The 27733-nt window shown below is 40.9% G+C and overlaps 2 protein-coding genes and 1 long non-coding RNA gene across 3 annotated transcripts; 2 read left to right on the top strand and 1 right to left on the bottom strand.

Annotated features, from left to right (window-relative positions):
• Positions 1-11: 11 nt before the first annotated feature.
• On the top strand, positions 12-1823 carry LOC133745281 (leucoanthocyanidin dioxygenase). The gene is made up of 2 exons (XM_062173338.1): positions 12-696; positions 985-1823. Exons 1-2 carry the CDS (start codon positions 188-190, stop codon positions 1607-1609), a joined length of 1134 nt encoding a protein of 377 aa, XP_062029322.1. The 5' UTR covers positions 12-187; the 3' UTR covers positions 1610-1823.
• Positions 1824-17159: 15336 nt separating this feature from the next.
• Positions 17160-17784, top strand: LOC133741881 (uncharacterized). The gene is made up of 3 exons (XR_009862205.1): positions 17160-17375; positions 17458-17530; positions 17648-17784. It is a non-coding gene; the product is annotated as an uncharacterized LOC133741881 (long non-coding RNA).
• A 1849-nt stretch (positions 17785-19633) lies between these two features.
• On the bottom strand, positions 19634-27180 carry LOC133744858 (uncharacterized). The gene is made up of 3 exons (XM_062172888.1): positions 26483-27180; positions 21344-23720; positions 19634-21244 (listed from the first exon to the last, which is right to left on the bottom strand). Exons 1-3 carry the CDS (start codon positions 27178-27180, stop codon positions 19634-19636), a joined length of 4686 nt encoding a protein of 1561 aa, XP_062028872.1.
• Positions 27181-27733: the final 553 nt, after the last annotated feature.

Raw genomic sequence — 27733 nt, 5'->3', positions numbered from 1 at the left:
AGGTCCCGTTCGATTGTTATGCAGCCAACTACTACATTGGTTACACTGCTTCTATATAAACCCTTGCTAGGTCTAAAGCTTCCATCAATGTTCATTAAAGCATAACAACAAGCTAGCCCTAGGTCGAAAAATTGCTTATAGCTATAAAGAAGTGCACAGAGAAAGAGAGAGCTAGCTATAAGCAAAAATGGTGACTGCTGCATCCATTGGTTCAAGAGTTGAGAGTTTGTCCAGCAGCGGGATCTCGACGATCCCAAAGGAGTACGTGAGACCCAAAGAGGAGCTCATTAACATCGGTGACATCTTCGAGGATGAGAAGAGCACCGAAGGGCCTCAAGTACCTACCATTGATTTGAAGGAAATAGACTCCGAGGACATCAAGGTGAGGGAGAAATGCAGGGAGGAGTTGAAGAAAGCAGCCATCGACTGGGGTGTCATGCACCTTGTCAACCATGGCATCTCCGACGAGCTCATGGAACGGGTCAAGAAGGCCGGACAAGCCTTCTTTGATCTTCCCATTGAGCAGAAGGAGAAGTATGCCAATGACCAGGCCTCGGGCAAAATTCAAGGCTACGGAAGCAAGCTTGCAAACAATGCTTCCGGGCAACTTGAGTGGGAGGACTATTTTTTCCACTGTGTATATCCCGAGGACAAGCGCGACTTGTCCATTTGGCCTCAAACACCTTCCGATTATATGTAAGTGTTACAAACCGACCATTCTTTTTACTCATTAGTTATGCAAATACTTTGATTTTGTAAGCGTTACTAAACTATGACACTTTGATCCACTACTACCAAAAATATTACGAGACTGATACACAGTCACTTCAGTGTTACAGAAATGACAATTATGTTTTCACTCACAACACATCAAAAACGACTTTATTTTCTTTTGTGTTATGAATCCACAGCTTTAGGCTCACATAGATCACGCACTCTTATTTATACTTTTTGTTAATTGGCATCATATTCATATATGTGTAGTGTGGCAACAAGCGAGTACGCCAAGGAACTGAGGGGGCTAGCAACCAAGATACTGACCGTACTCTCACTTGGCTTGGGATTAGAAGAAGGGAGGCTGGAGAAGGAGGTCGGTGGACTCGAAGAACTCGTCCTGCAAATGAAAATCAACTACTACCCAAAATGCCCTCAGCCGGAACTTGCCCTCGGCGTGGAAGCCCACACCGACATAAGTGCACTCACCTTCATCCTCCACAACATGGTTCCCGGCCTGCAGCTCTTCTACGGCGGCAAATGGGTGACAGCGAAATGCGTGCCCAACTCCATCGTCATGCACATCGGCGACACCTTGGAGATTCTGAGCAACGGCAAGTACAAGAGCATTCTTCACAGGGGGCTCGTCAACAAGGAGAAGGTGAGGATCTCGTGGGCGGTTTTCTGTGAGCCACCCAAGGAGAAGATCATCCTCAAGCCGCTGCCGGAGACTGTCTCCGAGAAGGAACCGGCGATCTTCCCACAGCGGACTTTCTCCGAGCATATCCAGCACAAGCTGTTCAGGCAGAGCCAGGAAGCTCTGGCCTCTACCAAAGAAGCTGCCATCTCTACTACTAATGGAGCTGCTCATATCTCCACTAAAGAAGCTGCTTGATTAATCAAGTCTTGTTTCATTATATGGATGAATTAATTAATTTAGTATGATGTTATTCTTGCATCTAAGTATTTGTTTGCTTTGGAGTTGAAGACGATGTTGTGGGAGACTAGCTTTATATTACTGTACGTGTTTTTTCCGTTTGTCAATCGATCTTCTCAGCCACTGTCTACCCGCTTAATTATGAATAATATTGATTTTCCTTTCTCTGTAATTATTAATTAATGGATATTTAACCCTTAGTTAGAAGAGTTAATCAGTTAAACACCAATAACTACAAAATGACACTATTATTTACCAATAGCAGACTTCAAAACCAATTAGCCCGTGAGGCTATAGTTATAATAAAATCTCTTCTTTCTTTCTTTTTTTGAAAGGAAAAATCCCATTTCATGGGTACTTTGAATTTCTTCTCTTTATTTTTCTGTGTGATAGTCTCATAAATTTTATTTATTTTTAATTTTATTTTATATATATATATATATATATATATATATATATATATATATATATATATATATATATATATATATTCAAATAGCTTTATTCATAAACTGAAGGCCTAACTGAATTCAGGTAATAGCAGTTCCAAAAGGGACTACCCTACAACTTCAATTACAGGGAAATTCAACAAGTAAATCATGAATTCAAGGATGACCAAACCTCCTTGCAGTATCAGATAAAAAAATAAATAAAAACCTCCTTGCAGTACAAAGAAGTTACTATTGTGAGAGCACGTCTAGCCAAATTAACCATGTGCTGCTTGGTTCCCTTTCTTCCTGACGTAAATTTAACTTGTTTCTAACAAAATTCATTTTGCGATGGAAATATTATCATGATCGAGTGGACGAAAATAAAGGCTTTGTTGTAGGAGAATGGAATTGTGTTTATCATTGATAATAGGAGCCCTTTAAATAGGGAGTTACAAGGTACCCAAAAAGGTAATAGAATCCGATTACAATTGAATACCTAGAGCACATTCCTATTACAACTCTAAACCCTAGTTTGTAGAGGCACACATTGTGTCGACATCCTTCAACACTCCCCCTTGTGCCGCTCAAACTTGGTGATGACGCTTTGATTGTTGCCTCGTTAAAAACCTTGCCAGGTAACAAAAACCCTGTGGGACAAAAATAACCCTGGTCGAAGGACAAAAAGAGCACAACACGTCCTTCACTCTTCGAGACCGAACATGTAGACATCATGCCTCCCCCTGATGTCAATATCTCCCCCTGATTGCTACAATCATGGGAGTTCGGATAACTTCCTTAATCCGATGCTCTTCACATGTTTCTCGAAGGTGGATTTTGGTAACGACTTAGTAAATAAGTCCGCTACATTATCCTCAGATCGGATTTGGTTCACTTCAATATTTAGAAGTGCCTGTTGTTGCTGATTGTAAAAGAACTTAGGCGATATATGCTTGGTGTTGTCGCCCTTGATGAAACCTAATTTCATTTGTTCAATACAAGCTGCATTATCCTCATAAATGCATGTAGGTTCATCTGTGGTAGACTTCAAACCACAAGTTCCTCGAATATGTCTAACTATAGACCTTAGCCATATGCATTCTCGCACAGCTTCATGTAGAGCAATGATCTCTGCATGATTTGAGGAAGTAGCAACAAGGGTCTGTTTTGTAGACCTCCAAGATATCGCAGTGCTTCCCATGGTAAAGACATAACCCGTTTGGGAGCGACCTTTGTGTGGGTCAGAGAGATACCCTGCATCAGCAAAACCCATCAAGACATCGTTGTCATTTTGATGGAGGGGAGGAGGAGTACGGAAGGTGGCGTTTTGCCTTGTGGAGTCCGGTCCCACACTTCCATTATTTCTTCTATCTCTGTAGGGATAAAACAAGCCCATATCAATCGTACCTCTTAAGTATCGAAAGATTGTCTTTACACCAATCCAATGGCGACGTGTTGGCGCAGAACTGTGTCGAGCTAACAAGTTCACTGCGAATGAGATATCCGGTCTTGTGCATTGAGCTAAGTACAATAATGCGCCTATTGCACTTAGATAGGGCACTTCAGCCTCTAATAAGTCTTCGTCCTCATCCCTTGGACGAAATGGATCTTTTCCGGGCTCAAGACTACGGCCGATCATGGGAGTACTCACAGGCTTTGCTTTATCCTCATTAAAGCGCCTTAGTAATTTTTGAGTATATGCTGACTGATGGATCATAATCCCATCACTACGGTGCTCGAGCTCTAGTCCGAGACAAAACCGTGTTTTCCCAAGATCTTTCATCTCAAATTCGGATTTCAAGTATTGAGCAGTTTCCTTTAACTCATCTAGAGTTCCAATTAGGTTCATGTCGTCGACATAAACTGCTACAATTGCAAATCCGGAACTTGTTCTTTTTATAAACACGCATGGGCATATTTCATTGTTGACATATCCCTTCCCAATCAAGTAGTCACTTAGACGGTTATACCACATCCGTCCGGATTGTTTCAATCCATATAGTGAGCGTCTCAATCTTATTGAGAACGCGCTCCGTGGTTTAGAGCCACTTGATTTGGGTAATTGAAGTCCATCTGGAATCTTCATATATATCTCTGAATCTAGATCCCCATAGAGATATGCAGTAACCACATCCATAAGCTGCATGTCAAGTTTTTCGGAAACTACCAAACTGACAAGGTAGCGGAACGTTATAACGTCCATTACGGGAGAATATGTCTCCTCGTAGTCGATTCCAGGGCGTTGTGAGAAACCTTGCGCCACAAGGCGGGCTTTGTATCTAACAACCTCATTTTTCTCATTACGCTTTCTAACAAAGACCCATTTATGGCCAACAGGCTTTATATTTGGGGGTGTCAGCGTTATAGGCCCAAATACCTGTCTCTTTGTTAGTGAATCCAATTCAACCTGGATCGCATCTTTCCATTTAGGCAAATCTGCTCTTCGTTGACATTCTTCAACGGAGCGAGGTTCGATATCATCGTGTTCTATAATTCCTTGAGCGATAGAGTATGCAAATACATCATCAAGGACAATAGAATCTCGATTCAACGTCTCATGTACACTAGTGTAATTCATGGAGATCTCTCTATTCCCTGGAGTTGGTTCTAACATTGGAGCGTCCCCCAATGATGTCTCTTGGACATAACCATAATCCGGGATATCTTCATGAGACGGGTTATTTATGTCGATGATTAATGGATCTTTTTGTGCCAAACTCGCTTTCTTTCTTGGGCGAGAGTCCATCGAACCTTTGGGCCTCCCACGTTTCCTTGCTGGGAGCCCGGCCTGAGCCACATTACCATCACTATTAGTGGTGGCGGCGCCATGCCCAATACCCCTAGGGGTGGCGCCATGTCCATGATTTTTAGGGACATCAATCCTTGCAGGCACGTTTGCAGCAGGTATATGTGATCTTGTCACTTTAGCGATATCAGAAAACGCGTCAGGCATAGAGTCTGCTACGTTCTGAAGATCGAGAATTCTCCGCACTTCAATTTCGGACTGTGCGGTTCGGGGATCAAGATGAGACAAAGTGGGGACAGACCACGACAATTCCTGTCGTTCCTGTTGAACATTATTGTTCTTATCTCCCCCTAACGACGGGAAGACTGTCTCATCAAAGTGACAATCCGCAAATCTAGCGGTAAATAGATCGCCTGTCAAGGGTTCTAAGTAGCGGATAATAGTTGGAGAGTCATATCCAACATAAATGCCTAATCGTCTTTGAGGACCCATTTTGGTGCGCTGTGGCGGCGCAATTGGCACATAAACTGCACACCCAAATATGCGTAAGTGTGAGACGTTAGGCTCATATCCAGTAACCAACTGGGACGCAGAAAATGGTTGAGTGGCAGTAGGCCTCAGACGAATAAGCACAGCTGCATGCAATATTGCATATCCCCAAGCAGAAACAGGGAGATTGGTGCGCATAACCAATGCTCTAGCAACCATTTGAAGTCTTTTAATGGCAGCTTCTGCTAGACCATTTTGGGTGTGAATGTGAGGAACAGGGTGTTCAACCTCAATCCCAATGGACATGCAATAGTCATCAAAAGTTTTTGATGTAAACTCTCCAGCATTGTCAAGACGAATTGACTTAATGGGATGATCAGGGTGGTGAGCCCTTAACTTAATGATTTGTGCTAGGAGTTTAGCAAATGCAGCATTTCGTGTGGACAAAAGCATGACATGTGATCAGCGTGTCGATGCATCAACCAACACCATAAAATATCTAAATGGTCCGCAAGTTGGTTGGATAGGTCCACAAATATCACCTTGGATTCTTTGTAAGAATGGTATATTTTCTTTGGTGTCCTTTGCATAGGATGGTTTAGATACTAACTTTGCTAATGAGCAGGCTTTGCAAAACGAATGATGGGCTTTGGAAGCAACCAAGGAAGAATTTGGTTGTACCACGAAGTCACAATTGACTTTAGAAGTCGAAAAAGGAACCAAGGAGGCATTAGTGGTGTCAATGCCACTGTTGGGCCGCAGGGGGTAGGCGGTTTTGGCTCTACCTTGGACCAAATTATGGTTTTGACTTCTTTTCGTTTTGAAAAATGGATGTCCGTGTGAAGTCTTTAGTATACGGATCATCATATCACGACCTGGGTGTCCCAGGCGATCGTGCCAAAGCCTATATGTGTCAGAATCCCATAAGTCATCTCTCATGACATGGTTAGATTCAACGACTCGAATAGTGGTTGCATACAACCCACTAGAGCGACACATAAGTCTCTCTAATACTCGTTTATGTCCGTAGTCATTAGAGGTGATGCAAAGGAACTCTTGTCCATTCTCACAATGTGTTTCCACATGAAAACCATTGGCTCTTATATCTTTAAAACTCAATAGGGTTCTTCCAGCCCTAGGAGCATATAGAGCTTCGGTGACATTAATACTTGTGCCATTTGGCAACATAAATTGAGCTGGTCCTCGACCATGAATCAATTGTGATGGTCCAGCCATCGTAGTCACAGAAGATCGACTAGGCGTCATCCATAGAAATAGTTGCCTATGTCGCAATATAGTATGTGTGGTGCCACTATCAACAAGGCATTCCAACTCTCCAGGAAACATACTGAAAAATAATAAAGTTCGAAATTAAGAACATGTCCATGACATTGAATACGATACTTTATTAATAAAAATAGCCAATGATTACATCAAAGGTTCCAAAAAGTCTAATCCAAAATAAAGAAAATCAAACTGAGACACATTGTAGTCACTCTATCCGTTTGGTAACTCCAATCAAATATGACCAGGAAAGTAGAGAGATGTTGGTGGAGCGAGGCTCGCTTAAGTACCAATTATCTCAATGACTTTCCTAGACATCATATTTTATTGGGTGCGCCACATAAGAAAGAGTTGATACAATTGTCATTTATTGACTAAGGCTTATGCCATTACAAAAATTCTTGGAAAATAAAAAGGACTATTCTAATCAAAGTCTGCAGCATCCTTGTGCACTTCATCTTCAGCTTTGAAGTCCTCTATGGTGAGGTTGACATCTCCACCATCTTCTTCTCCTTCTTCTGCAAGGTACACTTCTTGCTCCCTCAGGTCCCTATATGCCCTGTATCTTGAAGCTAGTTGCTCGCTTGCCTTGCATTGCTTGAACCAATGCTCACTTGACCCACATCGATGACACATGTCATTGTGGTTGCCTCCCCTTAATTGAGGTGCACGTTGTGCACGTTGTGGTCGTTCCCTAGGAGGATTGGCGCCACCACCACGACCCATGGCGCCACCACCACGAGCCATGGCTCCACCACCACGGCTAGGGTTGCCACGACCCCCTCTCCCACGTGTGGCATTGCCACCACGTGTATCCGCTCCAAACTTGCGGTTTCCTTCCTGATTAGGGCGGTTATATGGACTCATACGTCCCTCATATCCCTTATTCCTAGGGTTCCGCTCCTTGCGCCCTCTTTTGGGTGCATTATAATTCGCCTCATGAACGCTCTTAGTTCCAATGGGCCTTGAATTATAATTCCTCACGAGTATGTTATCATGTTTCTCAGCTACAGATATGATATTGATAAGCTGATGAAACCTCGTGATCCGTCCAGCATTGACTTCAGTACGATATTGCTTTGATATCACAATGGCTGAAACGGGGAAGGTGGAGAGAGTCTTCTCAATTAGCTCTTGCTCTGTGATAGGTTTGCCACAAAATCTCAACATGGATTGTATGCGAAGAGCCTCTGAATTATATTCAGCAACAGACTTGAAATCAGCAAAGCGCAGATTGTTCCATTGAACCTTCAAGTCAGGGAGGAGGGAATCTTGGACATTGCCAAAGCGCTCTTCTAGCGCTACCCATAGCTCTCTTGCATTCTTGATCGACATATACTCCAATCTGAGTGCTTTGTCCATATGACGTCGCATCAAGATAACTGCTTGAGCATGTTTTGCTTGTGTTGGGATGAACACAAGATCCGGGTTAGGTGCCTGGATTATGGGCAATATTCCCTTTGAAGTGAGATGGTTCTCAACATCGGTTACCCAGCTATGGTACTCCGAGCCTGTTGAGTCAAGCATGGGAAAATCGAGTCTAGGTTCATTCGACATCCTGAAAATAAGAAGAGAAGATTTATTAGTTTCGGAGCTAAACTTCCACGAAAACTAAAAATAATAAGATTTCCGAGCTATGCTACCAAGAAATCAATTTCCAAGAATCTCTTTTGGATTAGACCAAACAATGATGTTTATAATATGGTCACAAGTTGATGCTTATGGACGCTCTTAGTCCAATGCATTATGAACACTCTTAGTTCATACGAACGCTCTTAGTTCGTTAAGCGCGAATCCCCACAATTCCGCTTTGTTAAATATCAAAACCATTTGGCAACATTTGGCAACATATATTACAATATTCTACAGAAAATAAAAGAATTTAAAATACATGAAAGCAGCAACTTTAATTCACAAAAACTTACGTGATGATTTTGGGCTTGAGAACACGCGCGTGTTGATGCAGGCGTGTTTTTTTTTTTCTCTGGACTGTCTGTTCTTTGGGCTTTCCTCTTTTTTTTTCTTCTTTTTTTTCTGGGCCGGGTCCCTTCTTTTTTTTTCTTCCTCTTTTTTTTTTCTCTGGCCGGGTCCCTTCTCCTTTTTTCTTTTTTTCTTTTTCTTCGCTTCTTCTTCTTCTTTCTTTCTTCTGTTCTTCCTCCTCCTAATCTGCAGGTGGGTGAGCTTAGTCAGGCGTGGGGGGCCGTGCTTGCTGGTGCAGCAGGAAGCAGGGGACGGACGCGCAGGGGTTGGCGAGCTGGGCAAGGCTGATTGTGCGCGGGCTGTGCAGCAGGACAATAGGTTCGGCAGCAGTGCAGCAGGCGTGCAGGTTCGGCAGGCTTGCAGTGCGGGCTGATGTGAGCGGGCTGCAGGTTTGTGCGTAGGTGTGCTGGTGTGCAGGGCGGGCTGCAGTATACTTGGGCAGCAGGGGCTGCAGTTGCGTGCGGTAGAGGCTAGGCTGCAGGAGGCTGCGGCAGGGGGGGCTGCAGGCTGCAGGAGGCTGTGCGGCAGCTAGGGTTTTTTTTTTCTTTGTTTTGTGGGCAAGGAGAGCTACGGCAGAATTTGTGAGAGAGAGAGTTTTTAGGTTTTTTTTTTCTTTTTGGGCTAGGGTTAGAACTCGTGCTGATAACGTGTTGTAGGAGAATGGAATTGTGTTTATCATTGATAATAGGAGCCCTTTAAATAGGGAGTTACAAGGTACCCAAAAAGGTAATAGAATCCGATTACAATTGAATACCTAGAGCACATTCCTATTACAACTCTAAACCCTAGTTTGTAGAGGCACACATTGTGTCGACATCCTTCAACAGGCTTTCTAATTTTGTTTTTTTTTTGTTTTTGGTTCAGATAAAGACTTCCAATGAATATTCACCCTTTCACACTACTGATCTGAGAAAGTATACATTAGAGCCACCACAGATGCCACTATCAGCTTAATTATGAAAATCGAGAAACAAAGATGCGTGCCTAACTGAATGCACTCAATGCAGTACTAGCATTGACCAAAAAAAAAAAGAAAAAAAAAAAATGCAGTACTAGCTAGCAGCTTCACAGAGGAGTGAAGGACCACACATACAAAGAGGAAATAGCTATTCAAGGACCACACAATTCAAGCAAATCAACGAATGAGAGAACCTCAATTCCCAGAAAATTGCTACAGCTTTGCAATTTGAAAAACAAATGAAACCATTAGGAACCATACAATTAAATTGAACTATTAAATAATAATTGAACAAATACTACAAAAAATATTTAATTATTCATTTGTGGTCCACAAATCAATGAATCGCACCTGAGTCGTGACCAGGGTCTAGGGATTATTGAAGAGAATGTGAGATTCAGTTTGCTTCTAAGTCTCTAATTGAATAATGCAGACTTGAAGTGAGAGTCTAAGAGAACTGGGTCCTCCTCTAATTTGGGATTTTTTTTTAGAGCAATCAGAGAATGAAAAAAGATAAAAGAGATAAAGCCTTAAAAAAAAAATTGCGGCCCTCTCAATTTGGTGGCCTATGCTGTCGCACTTCTTGCACAGCATGAGAGCTGGCCCTGGACATGTTCTATACCAATTAAAGCAACGAGAAAAAACTTAATTATCTAACTTCATGAGTCAAAATCTACCAGTAAGAATGAGCTAATTAGTAAAATGACCCACATAAATTGATACCTGGTTGGACCGACACAATTCATCTCTTCACATATTAAGCAATTGATAGACGTCTGATTCTCATATATCCCAAACCAGTTACATTGCCTAATTAGTGACGTGACATACTTAAATGTACAAATTTCCAAATTCACAATGACGTGGTAGCTTTGTAAATGGCGGTATGCCTTTAATGAGAAATGGACTGGTCCTAGTTCCCCAGATTTCTAAAATGATATGGTTCGATCAATTGGCAGTAAAGCTATACGTATATTATATATGGTACGACTCTTTCCACACATGCATACATCAAACATTTCTTACTCCACCAATCTATTTTTGGATTAAAGTTTCGACAGCGTTGGACAGTTGGATCTTTTTTTTTTTTTTTTTTTTAATTATTTTTAACCCCACCCCACTCCACTCCCACCCTTGATGGGGCTCGAACTCTTTGTTGAAATTCATGGTAAGGTTGATAAAAGCTAAAGAAATTCAGAAAGAAAAGCTATAGGAGCTACTGAGAATGAAGAAGAAGAAGAACGAGAGAGAGAAAGGGAAAACTGATATTGATTGACTTGTGGTGATAAGTTGTTTACAAAGATAACTCTCTAACAGTAAAGGATAAGTCCCTATTTATACTAACTTGATGTTGACCTTGACTTTGACCTATACTCTTAACATCCCCCCTCAAACTAGTACTTGGATTACCAAGAACTAGTTTGCAGCAGAGTCCTTTGATAGTACGTAGTTTCAACCAGGAGGAATGAGTGGTAATTGCCATAGCTTCATAGGTTGACAAGCCTGCCTACAGTTCAGTAGAGGTCTTTCAAGAGAAGTACAAGGAAGCTGCCACGTGCCTTGTATCAACAAAGTGTCAATTTCTTTGAGTATAGCTTGTTGCCATTTAGAGGGAATTGAATATGGAGGGATAAATGCCTTGTTTTCTGCAGCATCCTTATTGAAGTCACCATTTTCTTTCTCCTCTGATCCTTCCCTAGAAGATGAACTTATTGATTTTGTAGCAGACGAATCAACTTTCTTGTTTTTGAGATGTGACAACCCAACTCCTTGAGTATTGTGTTTACTGTTCAACAATTTGAAATGATTCAAACCCAACATCCCATCATGATCTCGGACAGCTTGAATTGCTTCCCAACTTCCACCATTCGCCTTGTGGGGTCTGTACATGTTATTGCTCAAACAACTGAAGCTGCTCTCATCAGTAACATCACAGAAATTAGTGACCTCACTTGTTTCAACAGACTTCTCAATGCTACATGTATATTCACCGACTTTTGTATTGATGAAACTCTGTTTGGCTTCACAATAGAGAGTTGGGGCAGCAGAAAATAAACTGTTCTGTGGGCTTGGACAAAGGGCAGTTCCTTCTCCGGAATGAGAAGTTAAGTGGCCATTTTTTACCTGAGAAGAGTTTTGAACTTTGACTCCAACTTTCATGTCCATCGGCTTACTAGAACTATCAACTGGTGCACTTGGCCTTACCCCATCAACTTTGACTTGATTTTGCTCAACCATACCTACTGTAATTAAGCTGTCCTCCACAGACAAACAAAGTTCAAGTGACAAAGTGTCTTTTTCAACATGGCTTACTCTTAAACAAAGATATGCTAGTACTTCAGAGTTGCATATTATGAAATTAAAGTCTACATTGCAAAGTATTCAAAAGAGTTCCGACTGTATAGAGAAATATTTGCTGAAATTTAAGAGTGCTAGAGATCAATTAGCTTCTGTTGGTGTTACAATATCAGATCAAGATGTTAAATGTTTGATTCTTGCTGGTCTTCATATTGAATATGGTCCGACTAGACAGATTATCAGAGGCAAAAATGATATTGGAATGGAGGAAGTTAGGTCTTTGTTATTATCTGCTGAGTATGAGATTGAATTAAAGCATAAAGCTTTGTCGGTATCCCCTCTTACTACTATGATTGCTCATAATGGTTGGGTTAATCAATCACCACAGAATTTTCAGATTGGAATGAATACTGTTGCTCAGAATCAGACTTTGTACCCTTATGTGAATGGTTGTCCTGTGCCATCTAGTTTGTTGCCTAGTATCAATGGTATGTCTCATTCATATGCTGAATTGCCTAATGTGGCAACCATGAATCACTTCAATGCCACGTCTATTGCTGCAACTCTTCGATTTGGAGTTGTGTCTCCTTCAAATATGACCACAAGCACTGGTTTCTCAACACCTACACATACAAGCTACCAACCTGCATACTCCAATGGTACTAGTTTTGGTACGGGATATGGTATAATACCTACACCAAATGCTCCCTATACTGTGAACAATGGCTATTATCCTGTACCATCACCATACAATCATTTCTCTGCCTCAGTTGGTTTCTTGGCTAACAACAACAGTGGCCCTACTTCTCGAGGCTTTCCTCAGAATGGAAATGGTGGATACTCAGGCAATAATGGATACTCCCAGAACAATGCAGACAATGTGACTAATAGCGCAGACATGTTCTCAAGGTCTACTGATCAAGGTAAGGGAAGGGAAAAACATTCAGTCTCGGATGATGTAACACTGAATCCTGTCTATTGCTCTGATACCATGTTGAAATTCATGGTAAGGTTGATAAAAGCTAAAGAAATTCAGAAATAAAAGCTATAGGAGCTACTGAGAATGAAGAAGAAGAAGAACGAGAGAGAGAAAGGGAAAACTGATATTGATTGACTTGTGGTGGTAATTTGTTTACAAAGATAACTCTCTAACAGTAAAGGATAAGTCCCTATTTATACTAACTTGATGTTGACCTTGACTTTGACCTATACTCTTAACACTCTTGACCTCTCATATAAGAGACCAAAGTCTTACCACCCCACCAAACACACACACCCTGGACAGTTGGATCCTAATTGCTGTGGGTCTAGAGTACCCTTATTCCAAATCAAATCCTTTTCAAATAAAGTGACTTTTGACTTCACCAAGTTTCGTTATTATCAACAATACGACATTTGTAGAATAGCTGTAAATCTTATGTAATTATGATTCTTATTTATTTAGGTTATCATGTAATTATAGGAATGATTGTTTCCTATTAGGGTTAGACTACTCCTCTTGTCCTTGTATATATACCCCGTTGTGGGATGAATAGAACATCAATTGAAAACCCTAAATCAAAGTATTCTTTTCTACTTGGTATCAGAGCAGGTTCAATCCTTTGAACTTGCCTGCATCCTTTGAATCCTGAATCCTGAATCCCAAAGCACACCACAAACCGCTGCGTACCACCACCATTAAAATCAAGCCATCCCTGAATTTTTTGAAACCCTAGAAAACCCAAACCTGAAAAAAAAAAAACACCCCAAATTTCTCAATGGCCGGACCTGCAATTGAAGGCGAACAGTCAAATCCCGAGACGACAATGGTGTCCTCCTCACCGATCATCCATCACCACTACACCACCCAACAAGACAACTCTGCTTTCCCCACAAGCGTTGTCTTGAATGAATCCAACTACACCATATGGGCTCCTCTTATGCGAATGCGCATTGGAGCACGAGGGAAGGTTGGTTATCTGACCGGAGTAAAGGCTGAACCCGCCATGAATTCTGCAGAGTATGAAGCTTGGACCACGAACAATGAAAAGGTGAAAAGTTGGCTAATTGACTCCATGGAATCCTCTCTCATGAATCGGTATATTCGTCTTCCTACTGCGAAAGATATTTGGGAAGCTGTAGAGAAAACCTTTTATGATGATTCTGATGAAACCCGAATCTTTGAGTTGAACAAAAAGTGTTTTGAAGCAAAGCAGAATGGAAGGCCCATTCCAACCTACTACAATGAGTTAGTGGCAATGTTCCAGGAGATTGATCAAAGGGTGGCCTCTCAACAGGATAATGTTGCAGCTGTCGTTCAAGAAACTTCAGCAATGTTCCGGATGCGTGTTCACATGTTTTTGAGTGGACTTGACCCAGAGTATGATCAGGTGCGTGGAGAAATCCTACGCAAGGAGCCTAAATTCTCCTTGGAGCAGAGCTATGCTTACATTCGCAAGGTGCAATCAGAGAAACAAGCTATGGGGCGTTCGGTACCTACCGAATCTTCTGTTATGGCTGTTCAACGCCGACCAGGTCCTCCTCCAGGCTTCTCAGGTCCTTCTCCACGCCGTCCTCATGACAAACCAAACCCATATGCAAACAAAAAATGTGTTGTCTGTGGGGAATTAGGTCATACCAAGGAGCGGTGCTATGAAGTGATTGGCTACCCTGATTGGTGGGACTTCACCAGGAAACCGCGAAAGAATCCGGGCAAGGCGGCTATTGCTACTACAGAGGAAGAGCATCTCGACAATGCCTCCGCTAATGTAGCGCAGTCAGGTATGAAGGGTAAGGTTACTTTGAATAATACATGGATAATTGATACAGGTGCATCTGATCATATGACCAATGACCCTAGCCTTGTGAAAAACCTTAGACGTTCCTCTCAAAATATTGTCTCTACTGCTGATGGTACTCCAACTCCGGTCACCGGAGAAGGTTCAATTGTTGTATCTGATACCTTAACTCTTGAATCTGTCCTAGTTGTTCCCTCACTAGCTTATAATCTCCTATCTGTTGGTCAGATTATTTTAGCACTTGCATGTATTGTGACCTTCTATCCATCTTTCTGTGTGTTTCAGGACATTCTGACTCGGCGGATTCTTGGTTATGGTGTTAGAAGGGGAAAATTATACTACCTGGATCTGACAGAGACTGGAGAAAACCAGAAGCATCTTTTGGGGCAAGCTAATCAGATTAATGGGGTAGAGAATGAAAAGGAAGCAGTATGGTTATGGCATCGCCGTTTAGGCCATCTATCTTTTAGTTATCTTAAGAAGCTGCAACCTCATTTGTTTTCGGTTGTCAGTGATTTGGATTTCCATTGTGACATTTGTGAACTGGCCAAGAGCCACCGTATTTCATATTCACCAAGTCTTAATAAAAGTCCTGTTCCTTTTATGAAAATTCACTCTGATGTCTGGGGCCCTGCAAAGATTCCTTCTCTTTCTGGAGCTCGATATTATGTCACATTTATTGATGATTGTACTCGCATGACGTGGGTGTCATTACTGAAGAATAAGAGTGAAGTATTTGGGTTGTTTACCGAATTTCACAAAATGGTGACCACTCAGTATCAACAATCCATTAGAGTGTTTCAATCTGACAATGGTGGAGAGTTTGTGAATGGCCCTATGATTGAATTTTGCCGGTCACAGGGGATTCGTCATCAAACCTCCAACTCTTATACTCCTCAACAGAATGGTTTGGCAGAACGGAAGAACAGGCAGTTGATGGAAGTTGTTCGGGCTTCATTGTTTGGCATGAATGTACCTCGGTCTTATTGGGGAGAAGCAGTGAAGTCAGCCGCATACCTCATCAATCGTACTCCTTCCCGGGTAATTGAGTTTCAGAATCCTCATCAGAAGCTTCATACACTCTTGACCATCCCCTCTATGCCTAATTTGGAACCCCGAGTGTTTGGGTGCACTGCATATGTTCATATACCAAAGCCACACCGGAGCAAACTTGATCCCCGTGCAACGAAATGTATGTTTGTAGGTTATGCCGAGTTTCAGAAGGGCTACAGATGTTATGATCCGCTCACTAACACAGTACATCTCTCTCTTGATGTCTCGTTCCGTGAATCTGAGCCATATTACCCATGGGGAGCTTCTCGGTCTTCCCTTCAGGGGGAGAGAGGTTGTGAAGGGAATCCTATTGTTGAGTTTGATGTCTTTGAAGACTTGGAAAATTTAGAGGAGCGATTTGAAGGAAGAAATTCTGAAACAGCCAAAAACGATCGATCGCCCGGGACAAACAATCCAGAGACAGAAGCAGACGACACAAACGATCGATCGTTTGGAGATAACGATCGATCGTTTCAACAAGCAGAGACTGAGGTAGAAGCAGACGAAGCTAACGATCGATCGTTTCCTGAGATGACCTGTTTGGATAATTTGAATCATCTAGACATATCTGAAGCTCACACACAAGATATTTCCCCTTCTACATCACCAACCGAAGATTCCGCTCAGAATGATCCACCTCAGGTACCCCTAAACTTTAATGAGTATTCTGGGTTAGAGAGTGTTGAACCTAGGAAATCACAAAGGGTTACCAAGGGAATTCCTAAGAAACAATATGAACCAGATACCAAAGCCAAAGCTAAATACCCTATAGCTAACTTTATGTCTAACCATAGGATTTCCGGGTCACATGCACTTGTTGTTGATCAATTGTCTACTGTATCTATTCCTAGTAATGTGCAGGATGCATTGACGGATCCGAAATGGGCAAGGGCGATGAATGAAGAATTGGAGGCTCTTCAGAAGAATGCAACATGGGAGTTAGTACCTATGCCGGTTGGAAAGAAGACAGTAGGATGTCGTTGGGTGTTTACTGTGAAGCTTAATGCTGATGGAACTATTGATAGATACAAAGCTAGGTTGGTTGCCAAGGGATACACACAACGTTATGGGATTGATTATGAGGAGACTTTTGCACCTGTGGCAAAGATCAATACTGTTCGGATTCTAATCTCACTTGCAGCAAACAAAGATTGGCCCTGCACCAGTTTGATGTGAAGAATGCGTTTCTTAATGGGAATTTAGAGGAAGAAGTGTACATGGATGTGCCCCCTGGTGTTAAGAATTACCCAAGTGAAGTTGGCAAGGTGTGTAAGTTGAGGAAATCGTTGTATGGCCTGAAGCAATCTCCAAGAGCCTGGTTTGGGAGATTTTCAAAGTCCATGAGAACTTTTGGATACAAACAGAGCAATTCTGACCATACCTTGTTTATCAAGCGCAAGAATGGTATGATTACAGCTCTTATTGTGTATGTTGATGACATGATTGTTACAGGGGATGATCCAAAAGAGATGAATGAGTTGCAAAAGTATCTGTCAAAGGAATTTGAAATGAAGGATCTGGGGCAACTGAAGTATTTTCTGGGTATTGAAGTTGCGAGGTCTAAGAAGGGAATTTCACTGTCACAGAGGAAGTATGTTCTTGACTTACTTGCTGAAACGGGGATGCTGGACTGCAGTCCAATTGAGACACCCATTGAGATGAATCACAGACTTGCCATTTATCCTGATCAAGTTCCAACTGATAAAGGAAGGTATCAACGTCTTGTAGGAAGGTTGATTTATCTTTCACATACTAGACCTGATATTGCTTATGCTGTGAGTGTTGTCAGTCAGTTTATGCATTGTCCTAGTGAAGAACATATGGATGCAGTTTTTCGGATTTTGAGGTATTTGAAGATGGCGCCAGGTAAAGGATTACTGTTTGAAAAAAAGGATGAATTGGAAGTTGTGGGATACACAGATGCAGATTGGGCTGGTGATAAAACTGATAGGCGTTCTACATCTGGGTACTTCACTTTTGTAGGAGGGAACCTTGTCACTTGGCGTAGCAAGAAACAGAAAGTTGTGGCCAGATCAAGTGCAGAAGCTGAATTTCGAGGTATGGCACATGGAGTCTGTGAAATGTTATGGATTCGTAATGTCCTGAAAGATCTAGGTTACAAGCTTAAACAACCTATGGATTTGCATTGTGATAATAAAGCTGCAATTGAGATTGCACATAATCCAGTTCAGCATGATAGGACAAAGCATGTAGAGGTTGACCGTCATTTTATTAAAGAAAATCTTGACAGAAAGGTTATTCGTTTTCCATTTGTAAACTCAGAAGAGCAGTTAGCTGATGTTCTTACTAAAGGAGTGTCCAGGAAGATATTCGACAGCTCAGTTGACAAGTTGGGCATGATAGATATCTATGCACCAACTTGAGGGGGAGTGTAGAATAGCTGTAAATCTTATGTAATTATGATTCTTATTTATTTAGGTTATCATGTAATTATAGGAATGATTGTTTCCTATTAGGGTTAGACTACTCCTCTTGTCCTTGTATATATACCCCTTTGTGGGATGAATAGAACATCAATTGAAAATCCTAAATCAAAGTATTCTTTTCTACTACCTTTACCTTTATCATCTGCATATCTTAACTACTATTTTGAGCTTGCACTCGAAATAATTGCTGAATATATGAGACTGATTTGAAAACAACTTTTTTTTTTGGGCGGTGAAAAGGAATTTAACTATGGTGGTTTTAACTTTTAATCAGACATGATAGAACAAGTACTGTTTTTCATTTACGTCTGGATTTAATTCAATGCTATTTTATATATGTGTAGTAAATTAATTTAATTTTTTTATTTAATGAAAATTGGTCAAAGATTCTCTAGTCACCTATAATTGAGAGAATTTCGTTGTAGGATAACCAATGCAACCATGGAACTTGTCTGAGCGATAGGGATGGCAATGGGGGAGGGTAGGAACTGGGGATCAAAATATCAATCTTGTCACGGAAGTCATACTTTAGCTTCATTCTCGCCCCAATTCCTGTTAGAATATATTGGGGATTCCCCGTACCCGCGCCGAATCCACGTTAGTATATATTTGGGCTAAATACTAGTTACTACCCTGTGGTTTAGGTCCAAAATCAATTCAATCCCTGCACTTCTAATTTCATCAAAAACACCCCTGCACTTTCAATTTTGATATAATAGGTCCAATTCGTTAATATTCTGTTATGGGTTCAAGTTATAGTTGGATTATTTGTTGAAAAACTATTTATTTTTAAGAGTAGGACTCACTCCTAAATTGACTATGCAGGTCACCTCGACATCACATCATAAAACATAGGTCATATATGAGCCACATTAACAAGTTAAATAACTCAATTGTCGGAAAACTAACAAATTTGACCTATTAGATCAAAATTGAAAGTGCAAGGGTGTTTTTGATGAAATTAGAAGTTCAGGGACTGAATTGATTTTGGACCCAAACTACAGGGTAGTAATATGTATTTAGCCCAATATATTTCTAGTTCACTTTAACAATAACTATTATATAATAATTGAGTTCAAAAAGTATAAAATTACACTTTCAATATCATAAAAAAAAATTTATAATTTATCTTTCAGATGCAGTAATACTTATCAACATAGTCTAAAAGAAAGTTTATTTAAATATTAAATAATATGAATAAACATAATATATAATCTTGTTCACAAAATAATATTTACTATTAGGTTAAAAAAAAAAAAACCTAGTAACGCTATACAGTGCGTTGAGCCCTATGAGCACGGCCATGGCCGCCGCTCCTTTACTCTTTATCATTGTAAGTGATTTTGCTTGCCTTTGTTGTTGGCGCATAGGAGGAAGCCTCGCGACTTGCTTGTCTTTCGAGGTGTTCGTTGTTTTGTGGCGAAAGCAAGCTGTTACCTTTCCTCAACAATTTCTTCTTGCTTCCACCTATTTCGGTGTTTTTTGAAAAGAAGAGGTCAACTTTTATTAAGAATAATAAGAATTACATATGGTCTTGCTCAGCTGCAATAACAGCAAGCAGAAAGGGAGGAGGAGAAAAATAAAAACATTCTCGAGAGAACGAACTAGCAGATGCAGCCATCAGATGCGCTGCTTTATTAGCACCTCTTCTAGTATAAACTACATTCAAATTAGAGTGAGCTCTCAAGGTGGAGCCCAAATCATCATAAATCCGCCCAAGCTGTGAGAAATTACTCCCCTCAGACCTGCACAATTGCTGCTGCACAAGCTGAGAGTCAGTCTCCACTATGGCCGGTACCAAAACCTGATCCAAGACAAAATCAAAAGCTAGTTTACATGCCAATGCTTCGGCATGTTCAGTTGAAAGCAAACCACACAGCGGTTTCCCTCCACCTGCTATCATGGTGCCATTGCAATCACGCACCACAAAACCAGCGCTACCTTTTCTTGAAACATGATCAAAACTGCCATCCACATTAATTTTATAGATCCCCACTGATGGAGCCCGCCACCGAGCCAATCTTGAGCTGCTAGTCTCCCTCAATGTCGGCCTAGTATTATGAACACGAAAATCCTGTAATCTTGTAGTAGCCTTAAGCAGAACATCCCAAGGTTGACCTTTCTTATCATCCCATACTCTACTATTTCTTTCCTTCCACACACTCCACAAAAGAAACAGAAGATCCCCCAAATCCTTTAACGATAAAGCCTGAACACAGATGCTCAACCACCCTAGCAAGTCACAATTCAAAGCTTGTGGACTGAAACAAGTGTGAACCAACACACCATTACCCTGTAAAACCTGTTTTGTAAAAGGACAATCACGACAAATGTGCAAAGATGTCTCAGTTGCACTTTCACAAAGAACACAAACCTGTGTTTCCAAAGGCACTCTTCTAGACAGTAACCTGTCCTTTGAAGGGAGAATGTTATGACAAACCCTCCAAATATGAATCTTCGCTGAACTAGGCATCACAACCTTCCATAATTTCTTCCAAAAATCGACACCAACAAAGAGTTCAAATGGACTTCTAGAATTAGAATGAGAAAAAGAGAATCGATAAGCAGTTTTTACCGAATACTTACCGTCCCTCTCCAACTTCCATACCAATCTATCTTCTACATTCCTTGAGCTTAGTGGTATGCTCAATATCGCTTCTGCTTCCTCCACAGAAAAAAGCCTATTAATTAGCTCAACATTCCAACTTCCAGTATTGGAGATCAGATCCTGTACCCCGGCCACCTCCTCCAAGGCCGTTGCATTCACATCGGGTTGCCCACTTGGTAAGCTAGGCACCCATGAGTCCGACCAAATGTTTACCTGCGTCCCATTACCAATCTGCCAATAAACACTTTCTTGTAAAAGTTCCCTGGTAGAGAAAATACTTTTCCATGAATAAGAAGGAGAGGTATGTAATTCTGCTGTCCAAAAGGACTCTGTAGGGTAGTACTTTGCTTTATAAAGACGAGCAAAAAGAGAGTTGGGGTTAGAAATCACCCTCCACACCTGCTTAACAAGCATTGCTGAATTGAAGTTTGAAAGGCTACGAAAGCCAAGACCTCCCTCTTCCTTCGGATTACACAAGGCATTCCATGTTTTCCAATGTATTTTCCTCTTGTCATTAGTGCTTCCCTACCAAAATCGGGCACACATCTGCTCAAGATCCAGACAAAAGTTCTTTGTTAACTGAAACACACTCATTGCATAGGTAGGTAAAGCTTGTGCCACTACTCTGATCAATATATCTTTTCCTGCTCCACTCAACATCTTCCCTTGCCAACAAGAAAGCTTCTTAGCTAGATTGTCCTTAATAAATTGAAAGGTAGCTGTTTTCTTCCTCCCCACATAAGTAGGCAGCCCTAGATAACGTTCATGAGATTCAACCACCTCAACACCTAGTAGACTCGACACTTCATCTTGCATAAAGTCTGACACATTCTTACTGAAAACCACTGAACTCTTATCGAAATTAACAAGTTGTCCAGAAGCTCTCCCATATGTTTCAATAACATCCTGAATCTGGTAACAGTCCTCCAAAGAAGCATGAGCATATAACATACTATCATCCGCGAATAAAAGATGATTTACGGCTGGAGCATCATGAAATACCTCAATACCTGGGAGAAAACCCATCTCCTGTTTCTGTCTTAGCAAAGCAGAAAAACCTTCAACGCCAAGTAGAAATAGATAAGGGGATAGTGGATCCCCTTGTCTCAATCCTCTACTTGGAATAACTAAACCTCGGGGTTTTCCACGCACCAAAAAAGAGTATCTCACTGAACTAATGCACTGCATCACCATCTCAATCCAACCATGATTAAAACCAAACCGGTCCAGAACCTTTCTTAGAAAAGTCCATTCGATTCGATCATATGCTTTACTGAGATCGAGCTTCCATGCCATAAAACCTTCCCCTCCCTCTCTCTTATTATGAACAAAGTGGGCAATCTCATTAGCTACCAGAATGTTATCAGTGATCAACCTCCCAGGAACAAAAGCACTCTGATAAGGGAAAATCAGAGAGGGTAGAACCTGCTTCAACCTGTTAGCAATTACCTTTGAACAAATTTTGTAAATCACATTACAGAGAGCAATTGGCCTCAAATCCGACATGTGTTCCGGATTATTTACTTTGGGAATCAAGCAAATATGAGTAAAGTTGATTTGAGGAAGTAGTTGACCTGAATGCAGAAAATCCTGAACTGCCTCTGTAACATCTGCTCCAATAGTTTCCCAATAGTGTTGGAAAAAAATGGGAGGCATGCCATCCGGTCCCGGAGATTTAGTAGGATACATCTGGAATAATGCATTCTTCACTTCCTCTTGAGAATACGACGCACAAAGCTTCTCATTCATACCATGCGTGACACAAGGCTGTATAGCTGCAAGAGTAGTTTCTACAGCTTCCAGATCAATGTTTGATGCAGTAAACATTTTTGTGAAGTAGTTAGTGACAACCTTTTCCATTCCATCATCGTCATCACACCATTGACCTTGTTCATCATACAAACCCGGAATCGAATTCTTCCTCCTTCGATTTGCAGCTTTTCGATGGAAATAGCTAGTATTCCTATCCCCCTCCTTTAACCAAGAAACCTTTGATCTTTGTCGCCAAAACAACTCTTCCTGTGACAGAAGTGACTGTAGACGACCCATCAAATCTTTCTTCTCATGTTGAGCACCCATCGTAAACGGTACCCCTAACAACTCCTCTAGACGTTCCCTTATGCCTAGCATCTCCTGCTGACGAGCCTTAAAAGTCTGCCTCTGCCAGACATTGAGTCGCAGGCGAGTGTGCTCAATTTTCTTAACAACAGAATACATAGGGCTACCAACAACGTCAGTAGCCCATGCACTCTTCACTACCCCATCACACTCACCATGCTGAAGCCAAAACGCTTCGAATTTGAAGCGATGCCGACTTGATTGCTGGGGCAACTGAACTGCACTAGCCTGCAGCAATATTGGGACGTGATCTGAATCACTCGGCGGTAAATGTCGGACTCGAGCACAACCAAAGATATCGTACCAACAAGGGGTGCAGACCGCACGATCCAGTCTGAGTCTTGTCTCAGAATTCCACCACGTAGACATCACTCCTTGAAACCCTAGATCAAGAAGGTCCCCATATCCTAGGGCTTCACGAAACCCACGCATTTGTCGCTCTGCTCTTGGAGGTCCATCCAACTTCTCGCTATTATTAAGAATTTCATTGAAATCCCCAATAACAACCCAAGGCAAGGAATCCAGATCACGGAGGTCTCTGAGCAATTTCCAAGACTTATCTCTCTCCGCCGTTGTAAGATACCCATAAAACCCAGTTAGCCTCCATCTCGGATCTCCCGGACCACCACCAATCTCCAGATCAATATGGTGGGCAGAAAAAGTACGAACCTGCACATTAACTTCATCATTCCAGAACATCCCTAACCCTCCTGATTGCCCAACACTCAACACCTCCTTTGAGTGTGGAAATCCTAGCGCATGATGTAGATCACGGAAGCCAGAAACGCTACTGCTTTTTGTCTCACAGAGAAAGACGATCTGAGGACGATTCTGAACGATTAAATCCTTCAACGCCCTCCTTGTTGTGTCGTTGCAGATCCCCCTGCAATTCCAACTAAGGATATCCATGTCGAAGATAGACCGGAAACTTGCTTTCTAGAACCCTAGAAAGTAAACCCTAGCAGAGCGCTAGGTCAGTCCTAATTAAAACGGTTTTGTAGTCACCTTGATCGACATTTTATTACCTATTTCGGTGTTATTTATTCTTATTGAGATGTGGATGTCGGGCAGTTGGGTATTATTGCCCCAAGAGGTATGTGGGATCCAAGTCCAAGCAAGTTTGCGGTATCATGGAATATGGTTTGCTTATGGGTAGGAGAACTTGTTGGCGCTTGGCTTCTTAGCAAGCCAACGACAATGTTTGGTGATGCGGGTCTCTTTCTCCGTCCTCCTTGTATTTTGGTCTGCCATTGTTAGGATTGCTAGCGGTGTTCCAGTGCAGCAGTTGAATCCTGAGTTGGTGGCTATGGTGGTTGCGCTGCATCGAGACGACGCCTGAGTTGCAGATTGTGTTGGTAACGACAATGGAGATGGGTGGCTGTGACTGGGTGCCTTCCTGATGGGTCTCCAAGTAAAAAGGGGAGTCAAATTGTTGGGCAGTTTTCGGGCCCGATTCAAAGCCCATTGGCTGGGCCTAATCTCTCCAAGGGTCTGGATTTGGGACCCGGACGATATTTTCTTGGATTTTTGGCTCAATTTTGCTATTATTATTTCTTTGGTGTGCTGCTTTTACTTTCAAGTGGATTGCTCATTTCTACATTTTATAAAAAGTCTCAGTATGATCACGATATGAGGACCACAATTGCATCTCTTAGCGAACAATGTTCTTTATGCTGGGACGCGTCTAGTTTTGATTGGTCTACATATGTCTTACATATCTGAATTGCAGATTCTGATGGTTTGGTTTATAAATCTCAAAGTCATGACAATAGTTCAATTGTTGGTAATTATCTTAAGGAGACTGAAGATTTATCTTTATTTTTTGCTAGTTTATCTATAAGTGTTTCAAAACAGTGTTTTATTGTACAAGAACAACTTGTTGGTGTAGTACACCTTCTAGTTTGTTCTATCTTAGCTCTAGAGTCAAACTTTTTTTAGTGTTTGAATGCTTCCAATTGGGATGCCCTCTTGAACGATTTCTATCGCTAATATATATATATATATATATATATATACACACACACACACACACACATACAGGGCCCTTCTAGTGAGAGATTTTTTTTTTTTTGTCTTTTTTAGGGATAGGGCATTAGATCAACTTTTTTTTATCATATTTTAGCATCTTAAGGGCAACTCCAACAAGGAGGTTCTATTTGGGGGTGCTATCCTCATTTTAGCACCCCCTTGTTGCACTATTTATATAGAACTCATTCTCATCTCCAACAATGAGATGCTATATAGGGGTGCTATTTTCACTATTTTTGATTAAAATAGTAAATGAGTATAATGTTTGTGAAAATTATATTAAAAATATGTTAATTTAATTATATAAGGTAAAAATCTTAATTCTAATTTTATCATAAAATGTAAAAATTATTCTTATCATTTAATTAATTTTTTTTAAAAAAATTCATAATAAATATTTTTGTCGTGTTATGTTGCCATGTATGATATGGCAAAATAAATGAATAATTTTGAAGGAAATGGAGAATGTTTTGTGTGAGGAATTAGGAAAAAATGAATTGGTATTTATAGAATGGAATTAATTCCACGGGTATATTTTTTTCCCTATTTTCTGATAATTTTTTATTTATTTTTCGGTTAAAAATGGAATTAATAATCCTCAATTTAACAAGAGCCGTTGATCATTTTTTCTCCTCCAATCTAAGCCCTTGGATTAAATATATGTGGGGCCCAGCAACGCAGCAAATATGTCTACTTTCTTCTTCCTCCATCGCGCCACGCGCGCGTCTTCTCCTTTCTCTTCCCTCCAGCCGAGCGCGTCAATTTCTTCTCCTGGCCCAGCGCGTTTCGTCCGACAGTGGTAACCCACAGCTCAGCTTGTGGCCCCCGATCCACAGCAGCCGGTCCTGGAACTGAAAAAGTCTCATATATGAGACTTGGTTTAGAGCCAAGTTCCATAATTCCAGAACCAAACCCCCCCATTTTGGCCCGTTGGAGATGATGCAGTCTCAAAAATTGCCCAGTTCTGGTATGGCACCTCCTTGTTGGAGTTGCTCTAACCGTTCAGTTTTTAGTTCATAATGTGTAGATCACTTCTGCAAATTTTTAGCCAAATTGATTATCATTAAGGCATTCAAAATGGTGACTTAAGATTATAAGTATGAACGGTTCAAGTTTGACAGATTTGGTTCATTCATTGATTTTTTCTAGTTTGATACCTTAACGATCACCGATTTGGCTGAAAATTTGCAGAAATGATCTACACATTAGAACCTAAAAACTAAACGGTTGAGATGCCGAAATGTGATAGAAAAGTTGGTCTAATGCCCTATCCCTATTGTTAATCCTATATATATATATATATATATACATATAGGGCTTCTTGGGTAAGGACGTCCTTACCTTAGCCTTAGGAAATGATTTGCAGTTTTTGCCCACTTTTCGATCATATATTCACATCTTAACCGTTCAGTTCTTATGTTCTAATGTATAGATCATCTCTGCAAAATTTCAGCCAAATTGAGGATCGTTAAGACATTCAAAACTGCAATTTACAGCAATAAATACGAACGGTTCCGGTTCAACAGATTCAGTTCGTTCGTGTAAATTGCAGTTTTGGATGCCTTAACGATCATTAATTTGGCTGAAAATTTGCAGAAGTGATCTATACATAATGACCTAAGAACTAAACGGTTAAGATAATCAACTCCCACTGTAGCATTTGCTACAATCTGGAGTTTGTACCAACCCCATTTGTGCAAATTTTCTACACCTTCTGTTTCTAGAAAAGCCGACTCATGTTCTGTCATTGATGAATCAACATTCCAACAATATAGATACTCAAATAGAGAAACAATTGCATAAATGACAAGCATAGGCATAACCAATAGTTTAGAATACATCATGTTCAAACCTGTGCAGAGCTCAAAACCAATGTTCGCAGTATGGACAATCTGGGTTACCTTGAGCAAAAGAAATGCACTAGCTCTGTCAATTAGTAGCGGGCCTAGTGTACGTGCATCATCACTTAATCTGCAAAATTGAACTGCTGGAAATTTTGACAACCAAGTGTGAGCAATGTCTTTAGAACAGCCACCAGCCATGTAAGCTTTAACTCTTAGGCTTATATAGGCTGCGCCCTGAACAACTGTAGCTTTTGAGAACTTCGCTTGAAGCAAATTCAACATCACTTTCCTGTACAGAACATAAATATCCACAGTGGCAAGGTAAGGTGTCTCTTGCCAGTTCAGATCATCAATTCTCGAATTGGTAGTAGCATCTATCAAAGCTTCAAGCATGTCTTTTGGTTTCTCAAAAAACTCAATAATGAATCCCTCTTCATACATCAAGGCATGTATAACATTCCAGCCCACCATCTAATCGTCAATATGATATGCCAAGCTTTGGATTATACTTGCAGCTTTTCTTTTAAACTTCGTATTAGGAAATGCAAGCAACCAAAATAAAAATGAAATTCCAACACCATCCATCTTAACATGTAACTCAATGGAGTCAATGCCCTTTCCACATAATGCAGCAACAATTGTATCCATTAGACTAACATTTGAATTCACCCGCTCCTTACTACCACTCCTGAAAAGCATTTTGGCAAGCATGTTCATATATTCATGAAACAAGTTGGCATTCCTTACCATTATCCCAAATGTGTCATCAGGAAGCAAATTCCCAACATTATCATTGAAAGCACTATCATCCAAATCATGGATATCAGAGGAGACTACAATACCTCCACTTAAATAACTTGACTGGAAAATGTCCAATTTGTCATTGAATGCAGCTTGTGTAATCAGATTGTTGGCTACATCATCAATGCGTTGTGTCTTCAATTGGCAGTAGATCGAGATACACAACTATGATGAAAAGGTCATTAGGTTTTATAAGATAGTAAGTGCCAAATGGAATTTCAGA

This window comes from Rosa rugosa, chromosome 4 (genome assembly GCF_958449725.1).
Source record: "Rosa rugosa chromosome 4, drRosRugo1.1, whole genome shotgun sequence".
NCBI classification, from domain to species: Eukaryota; Viridiplantae; Streptophyta; class Magnoliopsida; order Rosales; family Rosaceae; genus Rosa; species Rosa rugosa.
This window is presented reverse-complemented; position numbering and strand designations above follow the sequence as displayed.

What these genes read in the sequence shown, in the direction of transcription:
- LOC133745281 (XM_062173338.1), top strand. Translation starts at nt 188, where the DNA reads ATGGTGACTGCTGCATCCATTGGTTCAAGAGTTGAGAGTTTGTCCAGC. An exon ending in CAAACACCTTCCGATTATAT is followed by an intron (nt 697 to 984) that starts GTAAGTGTTACA and finishes ATATATGTGTAG; the next exon opens with TGTGGCAACAAGCGAGTACG.
- LOC133744858 (XM_062172888.1), bottom strand. Translation starts at nt 27,180, where the DNA reads ATGGTGGGCTGGAATGTTATACATGCCTTGATGTATGAAGAGGGATTC. An exon ending in CTTAACCGTTTAGTTCTTAG is followed by an intron (nt 23,721 to 26,482) that starts GTCATTATGTAT and finishes TTGGAATTGCAG; the next exon opens with GGGGATCTGCAACGACACAA. An exon ending in GAAAAGATATATTGATCAGA is followed by an intron (nt 21,245 to 21,343) that starts GTAGTGGCACAA and finishes CGATTTTGGTAG; the next exon opens with GGAAGCACTAATGACAAGAG.